Source organism: Sinocyclocheilus rhinocerous, unplaced genomic scaffold (genome assembly GCF_001515625.1).
Source record: "Sinocyclocheilus rhinocerous isolate Xijiao unplaced genomic scaffold, SAMN03320098_v1.1 scaffold2572, whole genome shotgun sequence".
Classification (NCBI taxonomy): Eukaryota; Metazoa; Chordata; class Actinopteri; order Cypriniformes; family Cyprinidae; genus Sinocyclocheilus; species Sinocyclocheilus rhinocerous.
The window spans coordinates 201,017-222,318 of NW_015633224.1; the positions used below are offsets into that span (position 1 = coordinate 201,017).

The 21,302-nt window shown below is 37.7% G+C and overlaps 2 protein-coding genes across 6 annotated transcripts in view; both read right to left on the bottom strand.

Moving 5' to 3' along the window:
- Positions 1-1,263: 1,263 nt before the first annotated feature.
- On the bottom strand, positions 1,264-10,338 carry noc3l (NOC3-like DNA replication regulator). 2 transcript variants are annotated; one of them, XM_016557424.1, is made up of 16 exons: positions 10,157-10,338; positions 9,139-9,349; positions 8,928-9,057; positions 8,651-8,808; positions 8,521-8,577; positions 6,960-7,090; positions 6,724-6,885; positions 4,356-4,449; positions 4,099-4,274; positions 3,887-4,015; positions 2,644-2,775; positions 2,232-2,312; positions 2,054-2,154; positions 1,863-1,935; positions 1,723-1,786; positions 1,264-1,647 (listed from the first exon to the last, which is right to left on the bottom strand). In XM_016557424.1, exons 1-16 carry the CDS (start codon positions 10,163-10,165, stop codon positions 1,454-1,456), a joined length of 1,902 nt encoding a protein of 633 aa, XP_016412910.1. In that variant the 5' UTR covers positions 10,166-10,338; the 3' UTR covers positions 1,264-1,453. The 2 variants fall into 2 exon arrangements, with proteins under 2 accessions (XP_016412910.1, XP_016412909.1); XM_016557423.1 differs by having other exon boundaries at positions 8,928-9,060; positions 10,157-10,337.
- Positions 10,339-11,932: 1,594 nt separating this feature from the next.
- Positions 11,933-21,302, bottom strand: part of LOC107743959 (TBC1 domain family member 12-like) — a 28,176-nt gene continuing 18,806 nt past the window's right edge. For 2 of the 4 annotated variants that reach the window (XM_016557422.1, XM_016557420.1), the window contains 10 exons: positions 20,218-20,300; positions 18,974-19,091; positions 18,646-18,752; positions 18,193-18,273; positions 16,055-16,137; positions 15,895-15,966; positions 14,887-15,015; positions 13,336-13,445; positions 12,886-13,144; positions 11,933-12,090 (listed from right to left, as the gene is read on the bottom strand). In XM_016557422.1, the coding sequence (XP_016412908.1) occupies positions 12,022-12,090; positions 12,886-13,144; positions 13,336-13,445; positions 14,887-15,015; positions 15,895-15,966; positions 16,055-16,137; positions 18,193-18,273; positions 18,646-18,752; positions 18,974-19,091; positions 20,218-20,300 (1,111 nt within the window). In that variant the 3' untranslated portion in view covers positions 11,933-12,021. Of the gene's footprint in view, positions 12,091-12,885; positions 13,145-13,335; positions 13,446-14,886; positions 15,016-15,894; positions 15,967-16,054; positions 16,141-18,192; positions 18,274-18,645; positions 18,753-18,973; positions 19,092-20,217; positions 20,301-21,302 lie in introns of all 4 variants that reach the window. The other 2 variants (XM_016557421.1, XM_016557419.1) reach the window with 1 other exon arrangement.

Here is a 21,302-nt window from a genome sequence, read left to right on the forward strand (position 1 = left end):
CGGGCTTGTTTTAGGCTTCATCCTTATTTTTATATTTTAGATATCCATCAATTATTATGGTGATGAAAAGGATTTGCCGCGCTGGTGGAAACAACACGAGCCCTACCGCGACTGTCAAGACAGAGAAAAAAGACACGGGCTACAGTTGTACTCGGACAGTAATTCTGATAATCTGTCGGACAAGGGCCCTATGTTTGAGGCCCGTGCAGGGTTCTACTGAGCTTGTTTGGTACCAAACTCAATTTGGTACTCGCAAGGCGGCTTTACACGCGCGCCCTTTGGACGTGACTGAGCGCACAGGAAACTCATGGAGCGCGCCAGTACCGAATGGCTTAAAAAGATGTGCAAATGAATAATACATTTTTGTGACGATGCAACAATGAGCCGATTAGGCAAGTGACAATTCTGTCAACTGTACTGAAACATGAGCGAAAGTCTTTAGTGCAGATGAGATGCGCCGATGTGAAGCCGTTTGAAGAGAAAGTCGGAGGCGTCTGCCGTTGCTAAGCAACCATGACCTGCGCTGTCCATGAAGACGCGTTAGTTTCAGCAAAGTGTAAATGGATTTGCAGCACTAAAAATCGCTTGCAGTAGCTCTGCTACTAAATTTATTTAAAAATGGCTATCCCTGTAGGGCTATGATCAGCTGTTCCTTCATCTTGGCTGAGCTTTCAATGTTGTTACGGGAAAGGATGAAGCTGATTGGTTGGTTCTTGTCACATGACCCGCGGTGCGCTTGCGGCATTCTGAAAAGTTGAAATGTGTTTATCTCGATGCAGTGCGGTCGCGGCCTGGAAAAAATGAGCGCGTCGCGACCGCGTCGCTTCCATTATGAGCGCCCTGCCGCGCGTCTACATTTGAAATAACGAATTTGAGCGCGCAAAAGACGCGATATGTGAACGGCCCCTAAAACTATGCGATATAGCCTATGCGCAATCCCGCACCGAAATTCAGGACCTGATTTAACATAATTTTATTAAACAGAGATTTGTGAAATAGATTTCCATGACTTTTCCAAAACGTTCTGGGTTTATTTATTTTTCCAAAACTTTTCCAGGCCTGGAAATTGCCGTTTTAAAATTCCATGACTTTTCCAGGTTTTTCATGACGGTACGAATCCTGAATATGTAATATGTCTCAGGTGTCCCCAGAATGTGTCTGTCAAGTTTCAGCTCAAAATACCCCACAGACAATTTATTATATCATTTTGAAAATGCATATTTTGAGTGGAAGCAGAAACATGCTGTTTTTGTGCATGTCTCTTTAAATGCAAATGAGCTGCTGTTCCCCGCCCCCTTTTCCAGAATAGAACAGTGCCTTTACAGCTCCTACCTCATATACTCTGCTAAAAAAATATCTCTTTGGTTTTGATTATCATGTCTATCACGCTGAAATCACGTGTTTTAAACCATTTTAGTTTAAACTTTTTTTTGAGGGTCTCGCAGTTGTGCATTTAATTCTTAAAAATAAATGTCCGGGACACCACGGTGTGTAAGTGACTGATGTTCTCACTCATATTAAATAACCCAGTGTCACTGCATGTGCAGAACAAAGAGACACTGGAGAAGATCTCACCTGCGTGCAGCGTCAGCAGCGTTTTGTATAAGTGGTTGTAGAATTTCAAAGGGTCGATGTTGAGGACGTCACCTGTTGCAAACAGAGATGTGTTTTAGCTCAGCGAGGACGAGATGTTTGCGAAACCAGAGCTGTGGCGGCACTGACCTTGTCCTGAGAGGATGTGGAAGGAGGTGAGGATGCAGTGAAGGCTCTCGCGATACATCAGATCCTGAGAGAACCAAAACGCTGAGATGTTAATGCGTGAAATGTGACGTGAAGCAGGCGCTCCTGGTAGAAACACTTACACCTGATGTGATGAGGCCGTACAGCACCGCCAACAAATCATCGAAGAACTCCAAGTTTATCAAATGAGCAAACCTGCAGGAAACAGTTTGAACCATGTTAATCAAGAACACAGAGGAATACTGACCAGAACGCTTTATTACAGTGTAATAACACTATAATAAAGCAGTTACACACATCATGTGGCTCTTACTTTGCAAGACCTTCTAAAACGGAGGGCAGTAAGATGGACTTCTGAGCTTTCTTCAGTATTCTGAAGTAGGTGAGAAACACAATGTTCAGCGTCTCTGTGTGCTGGAATAAAACGATGGGCGAAAGTGAATATACAGCTATGTGAATACAAGTTCTCCATCGACTGTAGTAAGACTCACCAATTTAATTTTCTTGTCCTTGCTCTCTGAAGCCTCAGCTTCTAGAAGCTCTTTCTGTAGCTTCTCCTCTGCTTTCTTCCACTGTTGAGGACAAGAAGATTTGATCAAGGTCACAAAACTGAAAAAATAATATGTATATATATACCAGTTTTGCAAAGCTTTGCATTTACAGAAATGAATTAAAATGTAAAATTATATTCCAATAGAAAACAGTTATTTTAAATTGTAATATTTCACAATATTACTGTTTTTACTGTACCTTGGTGAGCAGAAGAGACTACTTATTGACCCCTAACTTTTGAAAGGTAGTGTATATATACACAAAGCATGTGTCCAGTGAACGCTGACTCATATCACTGCACAACTTCAAATCATGACATTTATGTGAAATAAGATTCAGCCCAGTTCAAACCTTCCGCTGCATCCTGGACAAATTTGTCCGCTTCTCCTTGAAGGACATGAACTTCTTTTTTGGCGCAGAATCTTCTGTATCTTTCTTCATTTCCACTTCTTTTATTCTCAGACAGTGAAGACAGTTCAGCACCTGTGCGTTCACAGCACAACACACCAGTAAAAAAAATCAGCCATTCAAAACATCTGCATCAAGATGCTATAAATCATCACAACTTAACGCATGGCTAAAGTCACAGTTTAGCAATGATACTGTGACCCTTGCAGAGTTTGTTTGACGTGAGCCAATAAAATCAGAGAATTTATCAGAAGTGCAACTTCTCTGTACTATAGTAAACTTTACTTTTCTGTTTAATATATATATATATATATATATATATATATATATATATATATATGTGTGTGTGTGTGTGTGATCCTGGAGCACAAAACCAGTCTTAAATCGCTGGGGTACTCTGTTTAGTTAATGCTGCTCAATGTGAAAGCACGCAGGTGATGGAGATTTACCGCTGATTACAGAACCGGCTTTACTGATAAGATGCGCGTTAAACATCGCATGCGATTTATCGTGCAGCCCTAATATACATAAATACATATTATTTGCGTTGCACTTCAAAACTCTAGACCGGCGTTAATAAAGCTAACAAAAACTAAAACCATAAAAAACATGCCATTACTTGAAATAAATACTTAAAGAAATAAATAAAATTAAAATTAAAATAAAGTATATAAACCTTAATATAAAAACCTTAAACTTATTTTAGCTACTTTTCAAACCAACATCTCATTTTCATTTGGTTTAACTGAAATTAAATAACAAAATTACTATAATTTTAACTAAAATGATTATGAAAACAGTAAAAATAACATGAAAAAATTTATTTAAAACATTAATAATAAATGTAGGGTAACAAGAACTCTATAAAATAGAATTTTAATATGCATTAATATACATTTTATTATATTTAACTATATAATAAAAACCAATAAAAAATACTAATAATAATACTAATGACACTAACCAAAAAATAATAAATAGAAAAAGTCCAAATCTGACCGTGTTCTTTAATTGAAAGAAAACCCAAAACTGTTTACAAGTTTTAAAAAGCAAACTGTCCATTCCAATCAAATAATTCTCTGTAATGAATGTTTATGTCATGTACATTTTGCCTGTTTGTTCTGTACAGCATTGACAGATGAGACAAAACTTGTTGGAACCGTTCAACACAGTATGATGGTTGTACCTCAGGTTTGACCTTGTAGTTCCTGCCCTTGACCATGCCTGAGATGACCTTCACCACCGCTAATGAGGCCTGACCCAGTTTATCCTGCTTCAGCAGTTTCCTGACGGCTTCACAACACATCTCAGACACCTGAGCACAAAATGACAACATCTAAATGATGAGCAAATCTCCAAATGTTGAGTCTTTCAAGCAAATATCGCTAGCAGACGGACCTTCCTGACGGGGTCGCTCAGCAGAGGCACCACCATGACTACGATGTTGTTGTGGAAATTGAAGTGTGGCAGAGCTACCAGGAGATCACAGATGCACCTGATGGCCACTTCAGCAAGACCTTTATAACTCTGAAGAGACACGGCCTGACTTCTCTTCTGCTTCTTCTGCTTCCAGTCTGAAACCGCATCAGATCAGATGGTCGTGATGAGAATGAATGGGCTGATGGGAAGCTAAGAACACAGAGCATTTGATGTACCTTTGACTATCTGTTCCAGATCTTCCAAGAAAAACTTATACTGGCTGACGAGACCCTCCTCAAACTCCCTCAGCTGCAGCGTCTCTTTTTTCACCTGGAGAAGAACAGAAAATGCTTCAATGGGTCATTTATTTCTTGCATTTTAATATTGTTATTTTCTTTTGGGTCCACGTATCCAAAGAGTTCACTTCTGATGAGCATTTTTCACTCTCACTGTTAAAAACAAACAGGTCAGTTTTTGCTGCTGTGCTTTTACGCTGCCTTCTCAGACTGAAATAATCCTAACCTTTCCAAAATAAAACTTCAGTCCAAATCTAATACAAAAACAGCATATAATTTGGCAGATTCACCCATATTTTACTAATTTTCTATCCTGCTTCATTATCCAGGGTATCTGCAGTTTTTAAAATCATATTGAAGACTTTTAAGCCTCGTACACACCGGGACGATTATCGCGCACGCTTATCGCCGACGTTTTTCGACGCGTCTTTTGTGTTCATACCCAAGCGATTTTCGCAGGCGATGAGCCGAGTGAACGTGCAAATTCACTCCCTGACATTAGATGGCGCTTAATGAAAAACAGAAATACCCCGGTACACATCGAATCCTATTTCATCTGCAATTCCTCTCCATAACAACTCCCTCTTATGAGATTTTTGTAGCCGCTGTCGCGTTTGTACGGTGGCCGAGAAGTGCGAAGCAAATCACAATTCTGAAAACAAAATAACAAATTACAAACGCAAATGCAAGTCTAAAAAACAAAATAACAATTCAGAAAGCACAACAACAATTCAGAAAACATTATAACAAGTAGAGGCGTTTTTTAAAAAAAATGACGCTTTTACGCCTCACGCGCGGTGTGCACACTCACATTGGCAAAACTTGTCAGATTCTTGCTAAATGGTAACTGCAAATATAAAATTCATAATAATTTAATATATACATATGCATTGATGTTAGTGTATGTAGTGTAATATATCAATACACACATATTAGAGATAAACTGATATTGGATTTTGCCCATACAATAATAATTTGTTTAAAGAAAGACAAAAAACTATTATAATTTCTATTCAATAATATAATAGCGTTCAATAATAGCAGCCCAGGAAGAAGCTTCAAGGGTTTACCTTAACCTAAATGCTAAATACAGTTTAGTATGCACCCAAAAATATCAATAATAACCAGAAAAGGCATCTGACGGAAAATGAGGGACATTTAATTATAAACAAGGCCAAAATACAGCAGGACTCTTATTTTGAAATGTCTATGCTTCAATATTTCTAGCTGCTCACTCAGAAAGAGATTACAAATATGCCTTCTTACAACCAAGTACAATCGATAATCGCGCGCGATATTCGTCCCGGTGTGAACAAGCCTTTAAGACGTGCACAAAGAAATTTAATACTGTATAACAAATCCAATCAATCTCAAACAAACAAACAAAACTTGTCAGATTCTTGCTAATGGTAACTGCAAATATAAAATTCATAATAATTTAATATATACATATGCATTGATGTTAGTGTATGTAGTGTAATATATCAATACACACATATTAGAGATAAACTGATATTGGATTTTGCCCATACAATAATAATTTGTTTAAAGAAAGACAAAAAACTATTATAATTTCTATTCAATAATATAATAGCGTTCAATAATAGCAGCCCAGGAAGAAGCTTCAAGGGTTTACCTTAACCTAAATGCTAAATACAGTTTAGTATGCACCCAAAAATATCAATAATAACCAGAAAAGGCATCTGACGGAAAATGAGGGACATTTAATTATAAACAAGGCCAAAATACAGCAGGACTCTTATTTTGAAATGTCTATGCTTCAATATTTCTAGCTGCTCACTCAGAAAGAGATTACAAATATGCCTTCTTACAACCAAGTACAATATATTACAATATAAACACCATAAAGTAAAGAACGCAATTCATCAGCAGTAGTTCATAAATTTGCGATATTCATTGATTGCGAACCGCTCTGAATGTGCAATAGTGCTGCAGTGTGACTTTATTAAACTTACTAATTTCCTTTTTTTGCAATTCATTTTTTCCTTCTCCAAATTTAAGACCTCCTAAAACCATAATTTGAGATGTTTTTTTTATGTTTTATGGCTTTTTAAGGATATGTGGGAGGGGAGCCCAAAATGTTGGCCAGAAATGTGACAATGTATTCATCTGTCTGCCATCAGAAATTCAAGCATTTCCTGGGTGTTCTTGCAGCTCAGTTTCAAGAAAAGCTGTTTAGGACTAAAGCTGAAGTTGCTCTAACAGCTTCAACACATTTTCATAGTGCACTGAACTCTTTTATGCACAAAGGTGAAGGGAAATCATATTTAACAGTGGGGCACTGCACCTTTGTAGCTTTCTCCTCTTCCGTCAGCGGTCGGATTCGATATGACGGCACAATGTCCTTAAACACCTCCAGGAGGGACACCATGACTAGCTTTCTGACCGTGATGGCGACGCACGGGTCCGTCTCCATCAGCATGGCCCTCAACTCCTTCAGCTTCTTGATCTGAAACACACGAGGAACGTCATCATACATGTGACGACAATAATCCAGAAGATGATTGTGAAGGGCTGTCTTACATTGACATGTGGATCTGCGAGTACTGCAGACGACAGACTTGCGATGCGCAGTTTCTTCTCCGTCAGTCTCTCAGTGCGAAGCTCTAGTTGCTCCTGAGGAGTTAACAATGGAACACTCTCGGGTTCCTCCTCTGATATTATTAAAACAAAATCAAACATATATATATGTAATAATACGTGTAATAAAATGTCATGTAACCAATAACCGACGTCAGAGAACAATGAACATGCAAATGTGTAGCTAAATTATAATAATATAATAATATATATATAATATTAACTAATATTTTGCGTCAAAAGGATTGGAGTTTGGAAATTTCTCCTAAAACATTACGTGGCAACAAAACTATTACAGCACTTTCTTAGGGTGCTTTCAGACTTGGTTCGCTTGCCTGGTCCGAACCCGAGTTGGATTGCTCCCCCCTCCCCCTGCCCCCGCTGGACTGCGTTCATATTTTATTTGGGTCCGAACCGCGGTTCGTTTGCGTCAACAAGCCAGCAGCTGTTTACCCCGTTGCTTAGTAACGATGGTGCAAGAGAAGGCGGCAAATGCATAACATTGCTCTCTGCACTTTTATATATTTACGTTTTTGAACCGTTCGTTTTGTTTACAAAGCTTCGGTACATAACGGCACTTACTTCTGTCTTACGAATGTACTGCAAATGCTCAAAAGAATGCTGAAGGCGAACAGAAATGAGATATACAGCTCTCTGTTTGCAGCACGTCAGTCACGCTCGTCAGGAAAGTGAGTTAAACACACACAAACACACATTTGTATCAAATAATACGTCATTAATAGCGGTTCACTTCCGCGATTTGGTACTAGTAGTCGACCGATATATCGGCCGATATTTGGCTTTTTTTTTTTAAATATCGGCATCGGCCGATAAGATAACTTTAAACTCGTGATTTTAAATTATGCTGCCCACTGCCATATTCATGTCATTTTCACTGTGTGCCGTATGTAAAATGAGTGTTACCTTGGCTTTATTTGAAAAAATATGATTAATGCACACAAACTTCCCAGAGTACTGAGTGCTCTGTTGGTTACAGTGTTTACTTACTTTGTAATTATATATTTTTTAAATATTTATTTATTTGTGAAAAATACTTTGTCATCTAAAGTATAAGTATGTTTATTTAACATTTATTTTTTAATCAATTTTCTAATTATTTCAAATTTCTTAAATATTAATTAAAATAAATAAAATTATATCGGCCACCCTGCCTGCCAAGATATCGGCATCGGCTGTCAAAAAAACAATATCGGTCGACCACTATTTGGTACGATTGCATTCACATCAGCAGCGAACCGTACCGGAGTTCACATGAACCGTACCCCAGACCACCCTTTTTAAGCAGACTCGGGTACGATTCGCAGATGCGCACCCGAGTTCGGAAGACAGCGTTCACATCATCCAAACGAACCGAACTCTGACGTCAATCGAACCCAGGTGCGCACCAAAAGTGCTAGTGTGAAAGCACCCTTAAACACACCCTTGAGATTAAAGCCATTTCAAGGTTGCATTTGAAAAAAAATACATGAAAATCCACACCAACCTTCTTTTAACTCATCCTGGTCGATCGGTTCCTCCTCTTCCTCTGCCTCCGGCACAACTAGAGGAAACAATCAGCCAGTTAATCCCAAATCCTCCCCAGCATTCACTGAAAGTCATGTGATAACACACACCAGGTTTCTCCATGCTCTGAGGGATCAGGCCGCTCTTGTCTTTGATGGGCAGCAGATGAATGAGTTCTTTCTCTTCCTCCTGCTGCATCTTCCTGGGCATCTTCTCATACTTCTTCACCTGCTGCTCGGACTTGCGCTTTTTGGCATGTACTGGAGCGCTACAAAAGAAAAGAGGAGGAAATATGATCACACAACAGACAATATCAGCGGATGACAGTGTATAGAGTGTGTATAAAGTGATTAACAAGCGCCAAAGTGTGCTGCTGCTGCTGCTTACCAGGATGAGATGTCTCGAGTCAGAAAGGAAGCTTTCTTTGCCATGGCTCTGATCTGTTCGAGGTCATCCTCATCCATCATGTCTACAGGCAGAGACTCCAGGAACTCCTCCTCGTCCTCCTCTTCTTCCCCTTCTGTTATGATACGTCATCAACATTACAAAACTATCCTAATACACAGCATGAGAGTTCATATGAAACGGTTTCACTCACCTGGTTTCTTCTTATAGCGCTCCAGGGGTTTGAGGGTCTTATGGGAGACATCTGTAATGGCTTGCCGAAGTTTCCTATGTTCTTTGCGTTGTTTCTTAGCTGAGCTCTGTTGCTTAAACTGCCGATTCTTCTGTTTGTTTTCCAGCTTCAGATTGCTGGTTTTCAGTAATTTTCTGAAGCTAGGCTTCTTTTTCTTGTTCCTTTTGGAAGCCTTGTGTGAAAGATGCATAAAAGCACAGCTAAATAATGCATGCTAGTGTATGCTATAATAATACATAAGACACAACGTTTTTATATGACAGATGAAGCAAAACAGAATTCAGAGGCTGCTGGCTTGCATAATATCATATGCCAAAATGTGATTTTCATTACCCTTTTACACCAGAGAGTCTACATCAAAATCAAATCATTCGATTTTAAATATTTTTGCACTATTTTTAATATAAATACGGCAATAACTGAAAATCAGTATAGAATGAGTTACTTTATATAGAAATAAACGGTGTTCAGATTAAAGGTGAATATAGTTCAGTACAACGGAATCCCCTCAAGATATAACATATTACAAGAAAAACATGACTTGACATAAATTGCTTTCAGTCAAAGTTACAAATACCACAAAGTTAACTAAAACAATGAGAGGTTAACTATTAGTACATGATACGGGTTGACTAGCATGTTATATACGCCACACCGCGGGTTTATACTAGTATACTCTGATATTAGGGAAAAAAACTAGTATAGTACAATGAAACAATAACGTAGGGGTTGAAAAGTGTAGCTTGATACAAACCCGTAGGGATTACACTAGTACAGTATGATAAACAGTAAAAGTTATACTAGTATTGACGAGCCAAAATTTTGACTAATACATAAAAACAAGGGTTGTTCAATCTCAAGCGACACTCTTAAACACTCATTTAAATGTAACGTTAAGTGAAGCAGCGAAACATGGCTAACAGAAGCTGGAGATATTCCCTCGCGCTTTCGTTTGCGTATTATTTAATTATTAACTTACCGGGCCCATGTTGATCTGTGATTCGACTCAACTATCGAAGACGCTTCAAATGTGTAAATCAGTTTAATCAAAAACTAAAAAAAAGTGTAAGTATGCACGCTTCACACATGCACCACATGGACAGGAAGTAAACTAAGGGAGATGCTACATGAATGGAGAGACAAAGGTTACGTTGCCTTTGAGCGCCACCTTGTGATCCGGAGGAAAAAACACACTGAGAAGACGTCCAACTCTTAGATCAAAATAACAATTATTATAAGCTGCTTCAAGTCATTTATTTTCATTATTTTCATTATTTATTTTTAAGCAGCTGAAAAATGGAATGCCTTAAAGCTTTCTGAATTACAAATTGCTGTTGGGTTGATTACTTCAAATTGTTAAAAATGACTATTATTAATATTTTTTTGCTATAGGTATACTGTACATATACTGTATAAAGAACAAAAGCAAGTCGCAATTAATTTTAAAAAGATACAACAACTATAATAGTAGTTTTAGATTTATTTACACATTTGAATTTTGTGGTGTCAAACAGGTCACCTATTTACAATTTATCTTCACTGAAGTATGAAAACTGTACAATAAAACCAGGAGTGTGTAGAAAACAAACCAAGAATTAATGACACAATTTACATTTTTCATCAAGATACAACATTACCAAATCAAAAAATGTTTTGAGACCCAATATTTACACATATTGGGTTCAAATCCATGACAAACAATGCATTTGGTCAAATAATAGAACAGAAATCAAACAGAGAAAAATTACACATTTGATTATTACACCACACATTCTTATAATTGAACTGGCAAATGTCAGTTCATTTTAGAATTTGTACCTTAAGTACACAAATCTCTGAATGCATTCTTCACATACTGTCTTACTAACATTAATAACATTTAGATTAAAAATTAGGCTAGATTGGCTGCAAAACGATTAATCGCATTCAAGTTTGTTTACACACTATATGTGTGTGTACTGTGTATATTTACTATGTATATATAAATAAACACACATACATGTATATATTAAGGAAAAATGTTAGATTTATATATAAAATATTTATATTTATATATAACATAAATTATATAAAAGTATAAATATATATACATACACATCATTTTTTAATATACGTATATAAATATATGTGTGTGTATTTCTATATACATAATAAATATACACAGTACACACACATATAGTATGTAAACATAAACTTTTATTTTGAATCCGATTAATCGCAATTAATCGTTTTGCAGCCCTAGGCTACATATTAGTGTTTTAAAAGAAGAAATTAAAGTAGCACAATAGGACTACGAAAAATGCAATAATTCTTCGGCAAGAAGCAGCAAAATGCTTTCAAATATCTCAACACACTATATGCATTATTCCTGAATTATTAACTGCATCTGACATATTCTATTGCACTTCATTAAGGTCTTGTTCTACAAGACAAAACCGCTTAAAAAAAAAAAATCAAATTTTTTAAAATCTCAGAACCTTGCTATTCTATTATTAAAATCTCAAGTGCATTAAACAGGCTCTGAATGAACATGCTTCAGCATACAAAATGAGTTAATGTGTATGTCAGCACACGTCAAATGCACCAGTTCTCTCCATAAGGAGGAATATTAAGAAAAAGCCTGATGCTGGTATCCGGTACAGTACATGACTAAGCTGGTGGAATATTTTCTCATAAAAGGCTTATATTTTTAACTCATTTACAAATGTGTAACTTCAGTAATACTGGCACGGTTACAAAGAAATCAAGTTTCAAGCTTCATTTCATTTCTTTGAGCCCGTTTTATACAATCCTCTCTTCTAATCGAGAGTTAAAGCCAACTGGAAATATAAAAATGGTGAGAGTTCAAGAGTTTTTCACTGTAGGACTGCTGCTTTTTTCCATTTCTTTATCCTTTAGGAGGGCATTAAACACCTGATGAAGAGAAAGAGACGAGATTAACAGAAATGTTAAAGGAATAGTTCCTCAATGGATCCTCTGCAGTGAATGGGTGCAGTCAGAAGGAGAGTCCAAACAGCTGATAAAAACATCACAATAATCCACAAGTAATCCATGCAATTCCAATCTTGTGAAGTGAAAACAGGGGATGGACTTTTTTCATTGGAGGAAGCGTTACTATGCATTATGGACTGGTATTTTGGCCAGAAGCAATGGTTTTAAGTTAAAACGCATTAATGATGGATATGTTTCTTACAAACATACAGCTTTTGGCTTCACAGGATGTTAACTGATGGACTGGAGTGGTGTGGATTACTTGTGGATTATTGTGATGTTTTTATCAGCTGTTTGGACTCTCATTCTGACGGCACCCATTCACTGCAGAGGATCCACTGGTGAGCAAGTGATGTGATGCTACATTTCTTCAAATCTGTTCTCATCTACATCTTGGATGGCCTGAAGATGAAAAGATTTACAACACATTTTTATTTTTTGGGTGAACACCACACAAATCACAATGTTCTGTAGAAGAATAAAGTTCCCTGTAGTGTGAGCTATGCTCAAACTAAAGGGTTCGTTTACCGAAAGTATGAAAATTCTGCCCAAATTCATTTTACTAGATATCTAATAATAGAAGTTATGCAAAAGAATCTTTGAAGAGAACAAAATGTATCAGGAAGTGTATTTGCATTTAATTTCCTGCCTGCATTTCCCTCACAAACAAACAAACTCCACAGGTTGATCACTGTAACAGCGCACACAGGAAATGACCTGTATCCACTTCCTGTTGCCGCTGATCATCTGAGTGTTGGCGATGCAGCTGAAAAGGCGTTCGGACGGCATGTCCTCTGGGAGTCTGGTCAGGAACTGAGCGATGTGGATGAAGTCCATCTGCAGGAGCACTTCCTCGTAGAGCCGCAGAATCCCAAGCCCCGTGCGGAACAGGAACTCCTCCCCGTCTCTGCAGAACACGTCCCACACCCGACACGCCACATCCAGCGGCAGGGACTTAGTGTAGAGGGTGAAGATCCTGTAAACACAGATTTGGGAATGAAAAAGACAGTCTTCTGGCTTTGAATGGAACGTAGCTTCAGGATCTACACCTAAATGTCATGCGCTTACTCAGATTTACACATCGCAATTAGTTTTCGGCCTCATTTTATCATCTTTAAGATTTGTAAGAAGTGCTTTTCTTCATCAGAAGGTTCTTCATGTACTCACCAGTCTATGAGATACAGGTCAGGCGTGAGGTTGGAGCTCTTGAAGTGATTAAAAAGTCTCGGGAGGTTTTCCTCGAAAAACACCTCAAATGCTGCAAAGTACTTCAGCATCTAACAAGAAAGAGACACAAAGTTAAAACATCTTACTAATTCATGCAGAAGCTGTATGTGTCAAAATCCACTCAATCAATCCACCCAGAAATAAACTATGCTGGCATTTAAAAAGCAATTCTGCTGATTTGCAATAAAGGCCTAATATTACCTAATTTGATCAAAAGCATCAATACATCAATATTCAAAATATCAATAAAAACTTTCCATCATGTACAGTTTTTTTTTCACAAAATAAGAATTTTACGTGTCAATATGTCTTCAATGCACGTAGCAAAATAGCAAAAGCAGTCAAATGTCAAAATGACACAAAAAAATCTAAAAGATATTTTAATGACAAAAAGTATTCAAAAAGTGTCAATTAACTTAATTAACTGCAAAGAAGTGAAAAAATGGGAAATTAGGCATAAAATGTCTTCAGAATCATTCATACATGTGAAAATCATCTGAGAATTGAACAAACAGTTGTAACTCGGCTCAAAGGAAGATAGGAATTGTCTTTGTGGCATCCCAATACCGTGTTCGGAAAGAAAATGACGTGCAGGCGGAACCACTAAAGGGAATAAATACGAGATGGGAGGAAAATATATATTTCAATATTTTCCTCGCAGTTATATAATTGGGTAATTATACTACATATATATTTCATATATATGTAGACATCAGGGAGCCGCTATTATACCTGGCATTGAAACTGGCATCGTGCTTTTGAATGCACAATCGCTTTTAGTTTCACTTTCACTTTTGAGATTCGCGATCGCACGTACTCTGTTTATACTATGGAGCGGCAGTACTTGCCACACATTTTACAAGATTATATGTTTGTCAGTGGTACTGAGGATCTGCAAATTATTCGCCATCGTCCTCAGTCATCTCTCCTTACTCTGTTTATGTGGTAAGTGAAATTTTATGTACTGTAATGTAACAGGCAACCATTACACCGTGTCTACACCGGACGCGACAGTTGTCGTGTCGCGCCGCGCCGCATCAGCTAAAGTCTGTCTACACTGACTGGACGCAACAAAGTGACCATTGAAAATCATTTGAAATTTGTGTCAGCACGTCATAAATAGAACGCGGCAGCAGTTTACTGTCGGGGATTTGTCGTGTCGCGCTGCATCCAGTGTAGACAGCATCACTGATTATAATGAGTTCTATAGACTGAGTGGTTCTATAGTATTTTGTCGTGACGCACCACTCGCGTCCGGTGTAGAAACAGTGTTAGGAATCGTGTTTTCCCTTATATGACATGCTAGAGCAAAAGCAGTAAGCAGCATTTTTAGTAAGAAACGAGCATTGGGTTTCATTCGACAAATATGATGCAGGGGCCAGGGCAGTGTTATGCCTTGTCCCTCAGTTTAATATCTGTAAAGATGCGGTCGACAGAGCTTGACTTGTTTTGAACCTGAAACATAAAATGTTGCGTGTGGAGGGACAGTACCAGCTCATGGTCCACTCTGAAGAAAACCATCTGACAGGGTTTGTTGAGGAGATTGGCGAAGGCGATGAAAGCGTCAGCCTCCTCCAGGTTGAGAATCAACACAGCAGCTATGAAGGACATTCCCTGAACCTGCAGCCAAAATAGAGACATTTCTACTGGCTGTAATGTGGACAGACCCTTTGAATAAGGTACGGAATTAAACTAGCAGAATTCTATACACAATTTTATAACGTCACAAATTTAGAAATAGCCATGCTTTATTTAACTCACATTTGCAGTTTTGCTTTTTTACACTACCGATCAAAGGTTCGGGGTCAGTAAAAATGTAATGCTTTTATTTAGCAAGGATGCATTAAATTGATAAAAAGTGACAGTAAAGATATTCATAATGTTACAAAGGATTTCTGTTTCAAATGAATTCTGTTCATTTGAAGTGTCTATTAAATCAAAGATTCCTGAAAAAAAAAAAAGTATCATTGTTTCCACAAAAATATGATGTAGCACAACTGTTTTCAACATTGATAGCAATAAAATGTTTCCTAAGCAGCAAAACAGCATATTAGAATGATTTCTGAAGGATCATGTGACACTAAAGACTGGAGTAATGATGCTAAAAATTCAGCTTTGGATCACAGCAATAAATTACATTTTAGAATACATTACAAAATATATTAGAATATATTATTATTTTGAGTTGTAATAATATTTACATTTTTTGTTTTTATTGTATTTTTGATTAAATAAATGCAGCTTTGGTGAGCATAAGAAACTTCTTTCAAAAATAATAATTAATAAAAATATCACCAACCCCAAACTTAAAAGATATGGAACACCTGATTAAATACAGCTATCCTATCCAGTTTTATGATAGTTCAAGAAACTGCTCAAAGGAAATGTTTTTATATGCAAATGTGAAACAATAGAGGAACGCATAAGATCTTTGTAAATATTTGCTCACTGTTATATGGTTCATTGTTTGTTATTTGACCCTTGTAAATGATCACTCACATATCCCACGTCAGGTCTGTAGCAAGTGTAAGCGCCCAGAAGGCTGTGCAGGAGATCATGGTACGGCCCACCCTAACACAAGAGAGAGCAACAGTAGTCACTAATAATATTTACAGTTATACTGATACTATAACAGTGACAGGAAGAGTGCAAACAGTACCTTCTGGAAGATGAAGAGCGGTGGAAATGTGCGTGAGATGTCCAGTTTGATCAGATCCAGACTGGACTCACGGTCGGCACTGTCTGCTGTAACAACCACAACATTACTCAATATTACTCGAAAATATCATGTCATATCTGAAGTATTTGCAGATTCTGTTCCATATCTATTGCTCCTATATCTACGTCACAATCGTCCTGTGATACTCTACAGTGGATAAACAGGCGCGTCTGGTGTTTTTAGTCTCCGAGGATCTGCTCAAGTGTACTGCTGGAGGCTAACATCGGCCAAAACAGTCTGAGTGCTGTGATAAGGGCCAGATGTGAAAGGGAGGATGTGTTTGTGTTCAAACTTTATGAAAAAACAGCTTTATTAACAGATTCATTGAGACACATCAATGAATGAAGCGCTGAGGCTAATAAAACAGCATTTTATAGAGTACATGGCTGGAAGGCATAGTAGAAAACAAAAACAAGAATTAGCATGTGATTAGCGAGACTGGGCTTGCAGCACAGGAAGGAAATAACAACCATTTCAATAAAATGAGGAGGAAGGCGACCAGGGAGAACTGAAAGTCAGACGCTCGCATACAGTACACACACACACACACACACACACACCAGCATTGCATTTCCTCACCAATGAACTTCTATGAGACCAAGACCAAAACTGAATGAAATTTGGTCAGTTTGCAATTACCGGCATAGTGGATTGTTAAAAACCATTCAATTTCAGACTGATTCGCTAAGGAAACATTCAAATTGTGAATTAGCTCATCTGATTCATTGAACCTGACCAATAAACTTCATTAAGACTGAGTGTTAAAACCATTCAAATTTAGACTGATTCGATAATAAACCATTTTGACCGAATTGTGAATCAGCTCAACAGATTCATTGAACCAACTGAGTTTTCGTCAGTTTACAATTACAGGATAAGCAGAGTGGGTTGAAAAAACCCATTCAAACCAATTCACATTTTGCCAGTTTACAGTTACTAGAATGGCTAATGGATCATTTGGGGTGCTTTCACACTAACACTTTTGGTGCGCACCCGGGTTCGATTGACGTCAGAGTTCGGTACGTTTGGATGATGTGAACGCGGTCTTCCGAACTCGGGTGCGCACCCGCGAACCGTACCCGAGTCCGCTTAAAAAGGGTGGTCTGGGGTACGGTTCATGTGAACTCCGGTACGGTTCGCTGCTGATGTGAACGCAATCATACCAAATCGCGGAAGTGAACCGCTACAAATGACGTATTATTTGATAAAAATGTGTGTTTGTGTTTAACTCACTTTCCTGACAAGCGTGACTGACGCGCTGCACGCAGTGAGCTGTATGTCTCATTTCTGTTCGCCTTCAGCGCTCTTTAGAGCATTTGTAGTACATTCGTAAAACAGACGTTTTTGTTAAAAAAATGTCAAATCCAGGCTGATTCGCTAGTGAATCATTCAGACCGAACTATGAATCAGCTCAACTGATTCACTGAACCAATTCAAACTCAGACTGATGCACCTAATGAAACATACAGACTCAATTGTGAATTTTTCCTACTGATTGTTAAAAACAATTCAAATTAAGGCTGATTCACTAATGAATTATTCAGACTGAATTTGAAGCTCGACTGATTCATTAAACCAATCAAGATTTTGTCAGTTTACAATAACTGGATAAACATAGCAGGTACTAGATTGGCTAAAGCATCATTCTGACTGAATTGAGAATTGGTTCAACTGATTCATTAAACCAATTTCTGTCAGTTTCCAATTACTTGAAAACCATTCAAATTCAGACTGATTCGCTAGTGAACCATTCTGACCAAATTGTGAATCGGCTCAACTGATTCACTGAACCAATTGAGATTTTGTCATGTTGCGATTACTAGATAAGCATAGTGGATTGTTAAAACCCATTCAAACTCAGACTGATTCGCTTATGAAACATACAGACAGAATTGTGAATTGGCTTAACTGATTCACTGAACCAACTGAGATTTTGTCAAGTTGGGTAAGCATAGTGGACTGTTAAAACCCATTCAGGCCTATTCGCTAATGAATCATTCAGATCGAATTGTGAATTAGTTCGAGTGACTGGCATGTCTAAATGCTCCAGTGGGCTGTGCGAGAGATGACAGACGTACCATCTGACTCCATCTCAGTGCCGGTCTCTCTGAAGCTCTTCCAGCGCTCCTTGGCCCGCGAGAGAAAGATCTCGTACAAATCTGAGAGGAACAGAAAGGGAAAAGGGTTACAATTCTCAGACAGCATATCACAGCTTTAATCATAAAACCTTAAAAAGGCAGATGAAATATCTGGTCTGTACGTTCGATTTAGCTTAGACTTTCACTTCTGAAGATCCTAAATGCAAAAATCGTTTTCTTTTGGGAGTGTCAGAAATAAACTCATCCAAATTTCATTACAAAGAAGGTTTCAAAATCGCTTCAGGCCGACCTGTACAGTGCAGTCTTGCATTCATTCATGTGAATACTGCATAATGACACACTTCAGACAGAATGTTTGCCCAAAAGGTTTAGTTAATCCTGGGCTTAACCGCTTCACTGACACATGAAAGAGAGAGTAAAATAGAAAAAAACCTGAGGTTATGTTCAGCTCATTCCCAATGGCCAGACTCCAGACTTTCCCCCTCACGTTGGGCGGAAGACCTTGCCACCACAGATCCCTCACACGCCGCATGCCACGCCTGAAGAAACACACGCAGCAGACAACAGCGAACAGAGTGTAATAAAATGTGTGTTTTACATTGGATTTATCTATATGCATAGGTATTAATATTTATTGGAACTTCCTACTGGGAACAAGCACTATGCTGCCTACATAGGCAGCTCTAGTTTTAGCAAGAGAGATAATGTGTTTATCATAATTATCACTGCAGGTTGTGATAATGAAGTGCGGCTGTCTCACATGCTCTCCCAGTTGGGAAGGATTTCGTTGTTCCAAACCACCATGGCATTAGCGATGCTTTCCTCCTGTTTAAATCTTTCCTTCATCTGCTTTTTCTTCTTCTGCGCCTCCTTCAGCTCTGTGAACAACAGTCATATTACCTCACATTAAAGTTTAGCAAGGCAGAGTGTGCTAAAAGCATTCCCGACTAAATGAAATCGCACATTTCCACATTTAATGACCACCTTGGTCTTGGAAAGGGAAAGATACTCTAGTGTGACAAGTGTGTTTTGTATGGGTGAACCTCTTGAAAACATGTCTGGGTCACATTCATGCAAATCAAAGCTATTTTTAATAAAAAAATCAAGACTATTTTGCATTATTTTTATGACAATTATGCATATTTCCCCAAAATTATTGTTACCATAATGTTTTTTTTTATTATTTTTTTTTAGGTTTTAATTCCTATTATTTTTAGTGGTGATTTTCAACTCTGATTTCTGTAAAATGTTAATTTATACTGTATTTAGGTGAATATTTTTTTAAAATTTGAATCCTAGAACCACCATCATAATGTATAAAACATTTAATAATTCAAATGGGCTTATCTGAATAGCAATATTTTCTTCTCATTACAGAATAATTTTTTTAATGTATTTATTTATTTATTCATTGCATTAATACAATGAGATGGACTTCAAAATATTAAAAACATTTTTTTTTTATAAATTACTCATGATGCTCCTCATTTGCATAAAACCATCTGATTTTGGGACAAAATATGACCCAGGTGTGTTCTTGACATGTTTAATGCGATTTAGCAATATTTAAGCCAAATTAACACAATAAAAACTTGGTACTCTGGAAAATATATAAATAGGCATAGAATTTACTTTGAAACTATTTTCACTCAGAAATTAATTTAATAATTCATTTTACAAATAATTACAAAGAAATGGCAAGTAACATTGAATTATAATGCAGTTCAACAAGGCTATTTACACAGTGCTCTCTCTCATGTCACATAATATCTCGTTTTGGTGCATGAATCTGTTTAATTACTTAAAAAAATTCAGCTATTCATACTCGTAATTCAGAATTTTTGTGATATTATATTTTGCACACGGAGGAAAAACTCATACATTTGGCTTGAAGGCCTTCTTCAGTGTGTAACATTAAATTAAATATGAAATTCTCAAGTGGAAAGACTAAAATAGTATTTTCTTTCCAACTGTTTTCCAATAATCTTTGTTTAATAAATGTACCTCTTTTCTTGGCCTCTGCCACCATTTCATCATACTCCTGACGGTGGCGCTGCGCTTCCTCCTCCGACTTAGCAGGGAGGTTCCTGAGGAAGGAAGCCAATGATTTCAGTTGTTACAACAACGGTCAATTAAATGTCTCAAATATACAGCCTAGAAACCTGTTAGCGCTGACATGTTTGAGAAACAACTGAGAAGTTTCTGGAAAAGGCCTGGGCGCTGGTTTATCTCATGGTTTGGCTGACACGCTCACATTTCACTGCTCATTTATTCTTCATGAGGACTTGGGGACTGAAGAGACTTGCGTGGCGAAATACAACCCAGTCTGTGCTAAGTCTTATTTATAGGCCTTTGTTTGGGAAAGATGAGCCTCTCGAGGTTTGCTAGGATATATGTATTGCAGGTCAATGTATCCTGAGCAACTTGCGCCACAAGTTAGGAGGGTGACAATACATCTACCTGTACTCTCCTGGAAGGACCTCAAAGACTCCCACAACTGAATCTTAAAGTTGAATCAATGTAGAAAACATATCTTCTTAAGTATTGACATAATATTTAGACTAGATTGTAAGAGGACTGTTGTTTCTTTTTTCCCAAGGTTTTTGCTTTTCATTATACAGTACAACACCAAATAATTCCATTTAGCTTGCCCACTAGGGGACTAAATATATTACGCACTATGTATGTACAGTGTGTTATTGCAGTGGTTCCCAACCCTGGTCCTGGAGGCACCCCAACACTGCACATTTTGCATGTCTCTTTTCTCTGACACATCAATTTCAGGTCTTGGAGTCTCTACTAATGAGCTGATGACCTGAATCAGGTGTGTTTGATTAAGGAGACATGCAAAACGTCCAGTGTTGGGGTGCCTCCAGGACCAGGGTTGGGAACTACTGTGTTATTGTATGTGTAAGTATTACGCCACGACTTTCAATTAACCTATTGGTAAGCCCTGCCTCCTTAGTTACTCAAACAAACAAAAGGAGTTGCTAACTGTCTTACAATGACAGCTGTCAGTGTGAAAACCTTGTCCCAAGATGTTTTTGATAAATTTTGGACACTGAAGGACGACCATTTAAGAGGGACTT